The sequence below is a fragment of the Mirounga leonina genome, unplaced genomic scaffold, assembly GCF_011800145.1.
Source record: "Mirounga leonina isolate KUSES-001 unplaced genomic scaffold, KU_Mleo_1.0 Mir_173, whole genome shotgun sequence".
Taxonomy (NCBI): Eukaryota; Metazoa; Chordata; class Mammalia; order Carnivora; family Phocidae; genus Mirounga; species Mirounga leonina.
The window spans coordinates 53986859-53997663 of record NW_023270447.1 but is presented as its reverse complement, the minus strand read 5'-3'; the positions used below and the strand labels follow the sequence as shown (position 1 = coordinate 53997663).

At 35.8% G+C, this 10805-nt stretch overlaps 1 protein-coding gene across 1 annotated transcript in view; it reads left to right on the top strand.

Annotated features, from left to right (window-relative positions):
* Window positions 1-10805, top strand: part of CUNH1orf185 (chromosome unknown C1orf185 homolog) — a 98200-nt gene that overhangs the window by 51540 nt on the left and 35855 nt on the right. Inside the window, exon 2 of the mRNA XM_035018593.1 lies at window positions 1837-2092. Within this exon, the coding sequence (XP_034874484.1) occupies window positions 1927-2092 (166 nt within the window). The 5' untranslated portion in view covers window positions 1837-1926. The remainder of the gene's footprint in view (window positions 1-1836; window positions 2093-10805) is intronic.

Below are 10805 nucleotides of genomic sequence, written 5' to 3'. Positions count from 1 at the left end.
ATCAAGTCGCACATTGGGCTCCTTGCTCAGCCAGGAGCCTGCTTCTCCTTCTCCCACTCCCCCTGCTTATGTTCCCTCTTTAGCTGTCTCTCTCTCTCTGTCAAATAAATAAAATCTTAAAAAAAAATAAATAAACAAGAGTAAAGAAACTTAGTTCTACATAAACAGCAAAAGCGATGTTGTGGGGAATTATAAGTTTGAAGAAATACAGAGGTATAGATTACATATTACAAAGGAATTTTAAATAACTTTAAGAAAGAAGGCAATTGAAAAGAATACTAATTCTTTTAACAATGTGATCTGACACATGATTGGTATATGCATTGAGGAAAGCACATGGAAATAAAAAAAAACTTAGTAAGCATCTCAGTATTAAATTTTTTTAAAGATTTTATTTATTTATAGTGTCAAAAACTAATGATGTATGGTGACTAACATAATAAAATAAAATTTAAAAAAAGATTTTATTTATTTATTTGACAGAGAGAGACACAGCGAGAGAGGGAACACAAGCAGGGGGAGTGGGAGAGGGAGAAGCAGACCCCTCCCCGAGCAGGGAGCCCTATGTGGGGCTTGATCCCAGGACCCTGGGATCATGACCTGAGCTGAAGGCAGACGCCTAACGACTGAGCCACCCAGGCGCCCCAGCATCTCAGTATTAAATTTAACCAATGCTCTTCAGGATGATGAAAACAAACATTTCAAACTAAAATGAAACAGAAATTATGTTTTTAGTACATTGCTAACATCTCTTAACTCAAAGTTAATTTATCTGAGTTTCAGAACATAGAAACCATATGATTTGTTTCAGTCATTGCATTTTAAAAATGTTTTATGTGTTAAACAGAAAAATAAAGGAAAACACCCACAGTATTTTATTTAAAGCATGTCATGAAGGATTATGATTTTTAAGTAGTTTAATAAATGGTAGAAACACTTGGCAAGTGTTCTCAGAAATATCATTTACCAAAATTTGCCCAAACTGGAAAGCAAAAGTCCTTCATTCTTCTTAACCTCTGTGAAACAAAAATCAACCAGAGTTCAAAAGAGTCACCAAGTTACAGAAAATGTAGGTTTGATTGTAATAGAATAAGCATAAAAAGGTAACTCAAGAAAGTGTTGGAATATAGCAAATAACAGATTTGGAATAGGGCTTATTAAAAAAGCAAACAAAAGTAGAGCAGCTTTAGAATTTATTCAAGAAAAGCTAAATTCCTATTTTCATTTAAATTGGCAATAACTGATCTTTCAGAACATCTTGAAAGACCTTCACTCAGATCTACAAAATAATGTTTCTTTTTTTTAAGATTTTATTTATTTATTTTTGAGAGAGAGAGAAAGAAAGATCACAAGTAGGCAGAGCAGCAGGCAGAGGGAGAGGGTGAAGCAGGCTTCCCGCTGAGCAAGGAGCCGGGTGAGGGACTTGATCCCAGGACCCTGGGATCATGACCTGAGCCGAAGGCAGATGCTTAACCAACTGAGCCACCCAAGTGCCCCAAAATAATAAGTTTCTAAGGCCAAATGGAAGATGTCAGGAAAGAATCAAAAGTCATATATGATGAATTTAAGTTGATAAGTGGCAAAAATGAATCACAAAAGAGACAGTTATCTAAAGTAAAAAATATTCTGAAAAAGAAGCAACATGTAAGTCTAGAAATGTGATCTATAGTCATCATCACATTTGAGTTATTAAATCCTATTCAAATGATGCAAATATATCAAAAAGGGTAATCACTACAATTATTAGAAGATTCATGACAGTCTCCTAACAAGTTGAAAGCTAGAAAAACTATAGTTTTCTCATAAATACCTTGTTTGTTTGTTTTTTAACTACAGAAATGAAGCATCAGAGGGAAACACAGGAACATTTTTCACAAATGTAGAATTTTCTTCTGATGGATTTAAAATCGAAAGCCATAGAGTCTTATGCCAGGTAAACAAGATGAGAAAACTAGCAGTTCATTTTACATGCTCTTTAATGAGATGGAAGATTCATCATCAAAATGGGACTTTCTTAAGCCTTCTCCCTCAAGTACCTTAAGTAAAAGAAAGAAGTGCTCCACAGATGATGAAACGGTCATAATAACTGTTGGTAAGCTTTAGATCACAATGTTTTTCCTCTAATTGAGTATATGTTGGTACTTTTGTTGTATTATTTATTAATACTCTAAGGTTTTAACAAGTAGTCTATAGGCTCTATATTTGTCCAACAACTTCACAGGCTATGCCTTTGACAGTTAAGCAGTTGTACAATTTTTATTATTTAGGCTTATGCATTGCATTGAAATATATCCCAGGTTGTAGAGAAAAGTTTCCGAAGGCAATATTTCTCTGCGTGTAATATAAAAGAACTGTCATCAGGAATATGAACACCTGAGACCACCATACTTATCTTGAGTGAGAAATGAAGGATCAAAGCAGTTTTCCCCACTGCCCAAAACTTCTTTCAGTTTTAGGTGTAATGGTACTGTACATCACAGGGACCTCTTCAAATAAGAGGTTATGCAGAGTGTAAGGGAATCTCATTGTGAGGTTATAACAAGTCTTCTTTCTAGCAACAAATTATTTCTCTTTTGAAAAAAATATTTGAAATAATTTTGAAATGCTTATGACCCTTTCTCTTTCATTACACTTAAGCATAATACAGTTTCCCCCGCAGATAAGCTGACAATGCCCCCTTTACCTCTTTAGTGTACATATGATAACATGGAAGATTAAAGTAGGTCTGTTTAGTAGGCCAGATGAGTTCCAGGAGAGATTTTCTTTTTTCCCCTGTCATCTACTCTTAAGTTATCTTACACTGATTGGAAAAGGGAATGAAAATGCTCCCCTCTCTTCTGAATAAACATATAAGGAAGCCCAAACAAGGTTCAGTTAGTTCTGTATTCCAGTTTTACAATGATAAAGTCCAATCACACAGAATATACATGTGGGAGATGAAAAGTTGAGCATGGTACCCCTAAATCTAGCTTCCCTTGCACAAAGTATATGCCTGGAGCAGCATTGCTTCTCTTGTACATTCCTTCTACCTTTGAAAAATACCCCGTGAAGACTTTTTTTTCTGCATCCAAGGAAAGAGGATTACACAGGGCATGTGTACCAGAGGAAAGGAATCATATTCATATTCTTCTTACTAACATAATTTTTAGATATTTTTATGCTAAAAGAGCATCTGTCTCTACTGACCTTGAAATATATTTCAAAGCCTTCTTCTGTTAACTTTGCCTTTGCAGATGCCATGCCCAATTGCTTCTTCCTGATTCTTGAAGGTTGTTTTTTTTTTTCCCTCGAGTGCAGCAAATAGGGAGTGCAATAAAGGCATTCTGCACCTAGATCTAAAAGAGTTTACAATCTAGATGAAGGGAAAATTTCCCAGCAACAGGAATTCCTGAATTTCCTTAAAGAAAAGGGGTTTAAGAATTAGCATTCTTGGGGTGCCTGGGTGGCTCAATCAGTTAAGCGTCTGCCTTCAGCTCAGGTCATGATCTAGGGTCCTGGGATCTAGCCCCACGTTGGGCTCCCTGCTCAGGAGTCTGCTTCTCCCTCTCCCTCTGCCCCTCCTCCTCCCCCTGCTCATGCTTGCTCTCGGTCTATCTCTATCTCTATCTCAAATAAATAAATAAAATCTTTTTTTTTTAAAGAAGAATTAGCGTTCTCATTGGACTTGAGGCATTCTCATTGGAAGTGAAGCTTAAAGTATGAAATGGACAGAGGTCATCTGAACTTAAGGATAGTGGTAGATGGGGTTGAAAACTTGAGCAAAATGGAGAAAGATCAGAATATCTTCAGTGGAGAATAAGACACTAAAAATCTGCATAATTCATTGGATTTAATTTACTTCATTAACAAGTAGGCAAAGCAGAAATCATCAGAGAAATAATTGTTTCTAAAGCCTCTGACTACCCATATAAGCCATTCAATTATAGAACCTCAATCATTTTTATTTATTATTGAGAATAAAAGTTCTCATTCCTCATGGTAGTTATGTTCTATAAAGTTGCTGTGAACATTGAATTAACAAATACTGAACTGTTGCTCCTTCGGAAAAATATAGGGTTATGTTCTGATTACATTTTTGTCAACCAGTCAATACATAGTTTTGTTTTATGTGTGTTTTTACTTAAAGACACCTTATAAGGGATAGTTAGTTGATTCATTAACATTGAACTCAGTCAACAGCAGCACTAAAACTCATAGCTGAATGAGAATTATCTACCACATACATTTATTCTGTAAGGCACATCACAGCCTTCATGCACTCAGGAATACTAGACAGTGTTTTGCATTATGCTTCAGGCTTTGAACAGTGAAATCACCAACAGAAAGTACAAAAATGCAAAAACCATAGCACTACATAGATCACAAAAAGGATAATTGTCGACAGTATGAGATCTACAGTAAGAAGGCAGAATGTTGCTTTGTTTGACCTCAGTTAAAAACATGCACATCGACTAAAATTTTTCACCACTCTGCCCATTCACATGCTTGTAAATAACTTTAAAAGCACTGTGAGTATTGATTTTGGGGTTGCAAATAAATTTCATTGAGCAAATGAATTCACAAATATGGAATCCACAAATAATGAGGATCAACCATGATTACTTTAGCAAGGTTTCAGATCCATCTCTCATTGCAGAATTTAAATTGGTTCTGAAAACAAAAATACCTCTCAGAGACTCTATTTATTTTTTAATATGTAGTCTTTAATTTCATTTTCATTGTGTTCAAATTTTTCCTTTCTATCTCTTCTTTTAAAATATAGTTTGTTTTTACTTTTAAAAACTGCTTTATTGAGAAATAATTGAAATACATATTTATGACACTTTGGACAAAGTATGTATACATGTAGATCACTACAGTCAAGATAATGAGTATATTCATTATCCCCAAAAGTTTTTGTATACCCTTTTGTAATCCCTCCTTCCCATCCTTCGCTGTTCCCCATCTCTTAGCAACCATTCATCTGCTTTCTGTCACCATAGATTAGTTTGCATTTTCTAGAGTTTTATATAAATGGGATCATATGTATGTAGTCTCTCTCTTTTTGGCTTCTTTCACTCAGCAGAATTATTTTAAAATTTATCCCTGTTGTTGTGTGTTTCAATAGATTATTTCTCTTTATTGGTCAGAGTATTCCATTGTATGAATATACTACAATTTGTTTATTTATCTGTTGATGGACCCTTGAGTTTCCAGTTTGTAGTGGTTTTCTCTTGCTGATTAACAAATTACTACAATCTTAGCTGCTTAGAACAACACCCATGTGTTAGTTTTTAGTTATGTAGAGCAGAAGTCTAGGAACAGTGTGGCCAGATTTCTCTACTTATGGTATTATAAGGCTGAAATCCTGATGTCAGCTGGGCTGCATTCCTTTTTGGTGGTTCTGGTGAAAAAAATCTGCTTCAAAGTTCATTCAAGTTGTTAATTGAATTCAATTCCTTCTAGTTGTAGGACTGAGGTCCTCATTTTCTTGCTGGCTTTCAGTTAAGGGCAGCTCTCAGCTGCTAGAGGCTGCCCTCATTTCTTGCTGCATGGCTCCCTCTAGAGAATTTACCACATACAAATTCCCCTGAAGCTTCAATCTCTGACTTTCCCAGTCTCTGAACTCTAGGCCCAGATTCTTTTTTTCATGTTTTTATTTAAATTTTAGTTAGTTAACATATAGAAAACATATTGTTTTCAGGAGTAGAATCTAGTGATTCATCACTTAAATATAACACCCAGTGCTCATCACAAGTGCCCTCCTTAATATCCATCATTCATTTATCCCCTCCCCCCCATCTCCCATCCAGCAACCCTCAGTTAGATTGTTCTCTATAATTAAGAGTCTGTTTCCTGGTTTGCCTCCCTCTCTTTTTTTCTCCTTTCCCCTATGTCCATCTGTATTGTTTCTTAAATTCCACATAGTTGTGAAATCTTAGGGTATTTGTCTTTCTCTGACTGACTTGTTTTGCTTAGCATAATATACTCTGGCTTTATCCACGTCATTGCAAATGGCAACATTTCATTCTTTTTAATGGCTGACTAATATTCATATATGTATGTGGTTATTATATATACCCCACATGTGCTTTATCTATTCATCAGTCAGTGGACATTTGGGCTCTTTCCATAATTTGGCTATTGTTGATAATGCTGCTATAAACATCAGGGTGCATGTGCCCTTCTGGATCAGTATTTTTGTATCCTTTGGGTAAATACCTAGTAGTGCATTTGCTGGGGCATAAGGTAGTTCTATTTTTAACTTTTTGAGGACCTCTAGGCCCAGATTTAAAGGGCTAATATGATTAGGCCAGGCCCACTCAGATCATCTCTCTATCTTATTCATAAGTTTAAGGCATGGATCATCTCCTTATCTTAAACTCAATTGACTTGGGACCTTAATAACATCTGCAAAATCCTTTAATAGTAGTACTAGATTAATGCTTCTTGAATAACTGGGAAAAGGTGCACGTATACCAGGGGCTGGGAATCTGGGGCCATCTTAGAATTCTGCCTACCACAGAGTTTTTGGCTAGTACAAATAAAGCTGCTATAAAAATTGTATGAACATATATTTCCTTTTTTATTGGATAAATATGTAGGAATAGAATGGCTGAATCATATAGTAGGTATATGTTTAACGTTTCATGAAACTATCCAACTATTTCCAAAGTGATTCTACCATTGTACATTCCCACCAGCAATGTATGAGAATTCCAATTCCTCCCCCTCCTTGCCAACCTTTGGTATGGTCAGTCTTTCTAATTTTAGCCATCCTAATGGGTGTGTACTGATATTTCATTATGATTTTAATTTGTCTTTCTCTAATGCCTAATGATATGGAGAATCTTTTCATATGCTTATTTGCCATTATGTATATCTTGTTTGGTGAAGGGTCTGTTCATATCATTTGCTCACTTTTAATTGGACTGTTTGTTTTCTTATTGATGAGTTTTGAGAACTCTGTACATATTCTGGGTATAAGTCCTCAATCAGATATGTGCTTTGCTAAGATTTTCTCCAGTCTGTGGCTTGTCTTTTCATTCTCTTAGTAGCATCTTTTTTTTTTTAAGATTTTATTTATTTATGTGACAGAAAGATAAAGAGCACAAGTAGGCAGAGCAGCAGGCCAAGGGAGAGGGAGAAGCAGACTTCCCGCAGAGAAGGGAGCCCAATGTAGGGCTCGATCCCAGGACCCTTTAGTAGTATCTTTTGAAGAGCAGAAGTTTTAATTTAAAAAAAATTTTTCACTTTAAAAATGCTAGTATAATTAAGATATGGTGTTATTTTAGTTTTGGGTGTAAAATGTAGTGACTCAACAACTCTATACATTACTCAGTGCACATCACAATAAATATACTCTTAATCCCCTTCACCTATTTCACCCATCCCCTACCAACCTCCCCTCTGGTAACTAGCAGTTTGTTCTGTATATTTTAGAGGCTGTTTTTTGTTTGTTTGTTTGTTTGTCCAGCACAGAGCTCAACGCAGGGCCTACACCCACAACCCTGAGATCAAGACCTAAGCTGAGTCAGATGCTTAGCCAAGAGTCAGATGCTTAACCAACTGAGCCACCGGGGCGTACCTGTTTGTCTCTTCTTTGTTCATTTGTTTTGCCTCTTAAATTCCACATCCACATTCCACATGAAATCATATGGTATTAGTCTTTCTCTTTTTTTTTTTTTTTAAGATTTTATTTATTTATTTGACAGAGAGAGACACAGCGAGAGCGGGAACACAAGCAGGGGGAGTGGGAAAGGGAGACCAGTCTTCCCGCGGAGCAGGGAGCCCGATGTGGGGCTCGATCCCAGGACCCTGGGATCATGACCTGAGCCGAAGGCAAACGCTTAATGACTGAGCCACCTAGGCACCCCGGTATTTGTCTTTTTCTGATTGACTTATTTCACTTAGCATTATACCCTCTAGATCCATCCGCTGTGTTGCAAATGGCAAGATTTCATTCCTTTTTATGGCTGAGTAACATTCCATTGTGTGTGTGTGTGTGTGTGTGTGTATCTTACATCTTTTTTTTTTTTTAATTTAGTATAATTGATGATGTTACTTTAGTTTCAGGTGTACAACTTCACTAATTTTGACAAGTTTATATGTTATACTGTGTTCACCACAAGTATAGCTATCATCTGTCCCATTACATAGCTATTACAATATCGTTGAGTATATTCCTTCTGCTCTGATTTTTATTCCTGCGGCTTACTCATTCCATAACTGGAGGCCTGTATCTACTTTTCCCATTCATCCATTTTACCCAACTTCCCATCCCCCTCCCCTCTGGCAATCATCAGTTTATTCATTGTATTTGTAGTTCTGATTGTTTTTTGTTTACTCATTTTTTTCAGATTCCATTTATGAGTAGAATCATGGTATTTGTCTTTCTCAGTCTGACTTATTTCATTTAGGACCCTTTAGGTCCATCCATGTTGTCTCAAATGGCATGATCTCATCCTTTTTATGGCTGTGCAATATTTCATTGTATATATACAGCACATTTTACTTATTCATTCATCTACTGATGGACATTTAGGTTGCTTCCATATCTTGGCTATTGTAAGTCATGCTGAAATAAACCTGGGGGTGCATATGTCTTCTGGAATTAGTGTTTTCATTTTCCCTGGGTAAATGCCCAAAAGTGGAATTATGGGAATGTATGGTAATTCTATTTGTAATTTTTTGAGGAACCTCCATACTGTTTCCCACAGTGGTTTTACCAATTTATATTCCTGCCAACAGTGCACCAGGGTTCCTTTCTCTCCACATCCTTGCCAGCATTTGTTGTTTCTTGTCTTCTTGATTTTAGCGATTCTAACAGGTGTGAGGTGATATCTCATTGTAGTTTTGATATATATTTCCCTGATGATGACTGATGTTGAGCATCTTTTCATGTGTCTGTTGGTATACCACATCTTCATCCATGCATCTATTGATGATCACTTGGGCTGCTTCCATAGTTTGGCTACTGAAACTAATGTTGCAATAAACATAGGGGTTCATGTATCCCTCTTAATTAGTGTTTTTGTATTTTGGGGGTAAATACCCAGTAGTGCAAACACTGGATCAAAGTATAGCTCTATTTTTAACTTTTTGAGGAATCTCCATACTGTTTTCCACAGTGATTACACCATTTGCATTCCCACCAACAGTGCAAGAGGGTTCCTTTCTCTCCACATCCTTGCCAATACTTGTTTCTTGTGTTTTGTGTTTCACCATTCTGACAAGTGTGAGGTGATATCTCATTGTGGTTTTGATTTGCATTTCCCTGATGACCAGTGGTATTGAGCATCTTTTCATGTGTCTGTTGGCCATTAGGCTGTCTTCTTTGGAGAAATGTCTGGTCATGTCTTCTGTCTATTTTTAATTGGATTATTTGTTTTTAGGGTGTTAAGTTGTTATCAGTTCTTTATATATTTTAGATACTAACCCTTTATCAGATATGTCATTTGCAAATGATCTTCTCTCAGTCCATAGGTTGCCATTTAGTTTTGTTGATTATTTCCTTTGCTGTGCAGAAGCTTTTTCTTTTGATGTAGTCCCAATAGCTTATTTTCTCTTTTATTTCCCTTGCCTCAGGAGACATATCTAGAAAAATGTTTCTAGAGCCTATGTCAGAGAAATTACTGCCTGTGCTCTCTAGAATTTTTATGGTTACAGGTCTCACATATAGGTCTTTAATCCATTTTGAATTTATTTTTGTAGATAGCCAAAGAAAGTGGTCCAGCTTCATTCTTTTGCATGTGGCTGTCCAGTTTTCCCAACATCATTTGTTGAAGAGATTGTTTTTTTCTCATTGTATATTCATTCCTTCTTTTTGAATGTGTCTCTTTTAATGCTAGTACCATACTGTTTAAATCACTACAGCTTTGTAATGTAACTGGAAGTCCAGAATTGTGATTCCTCATTTTCCTTTTTTTTTTTTTTTCAAAATTGCTTTTGCTATTCGGGGTCTTCTGTGGCTCCATACAAATTTTAGGATTGTTTGTTCTAGCTCTGTGAAAAATGCTGTTGGTATTTTGATAGGGATTGAATTAAATGTGTTCAAGGTATACATCACCCTGATATTTATAGTAGCATTATCTACAATAGCCAAATTATGGAAACAGCCCAAGTGTCCATCGACTGATGAATGGATAAAGAAGAGGTAGTATGTATGTATATATATATGTGTGTGTATGTATGTATACACACACACATATAAATATATAATGGAATATTATTTAGCCATAAAAAATAATGAAATCTTGTTATTTGTAATGACATGGATGGAACTAGAGAGTGTTATACTAAGTGAAATAAGTCAGAGAAAGATAAATACCATATGAATTCACAAATATGTGGAATTTAAGAAACAAAACAAATGAGCGAAGGGAGAGAGAGAGAGAAAGACAAACCAAGAAACAGTCTGTTAACTATAGAGAACAACGTGATGGTTACCAGAATGGAAGTGGGTAGGGGAGGGTTAAATAGATGATGGAGATTAAGGAGGGCACTTGTGATGAGCACCGGGTGTTGTATGGAAGTGTTGAATCACTATATTGTATACCTGAAACTAATATTATACTGTACATTAACTAACTGGAATATAAACAAAAACTTAAAAAAAAGAAACTATCCTATGTTTTTTATCCTTTCTCTTATTGATGTGACATACTACATTGATTGTTTTATCTATATTGAACCACCCTTGCATCCCCAGAGTAAATGCCACTTGATCATCATAAATGATTTTTTTAATGTATTGTTGGATTCGGTTTGCTAATATTTTGCTGAGATTTTTCATCTATGTTCATCAGAGATACTGACCTGTAGTT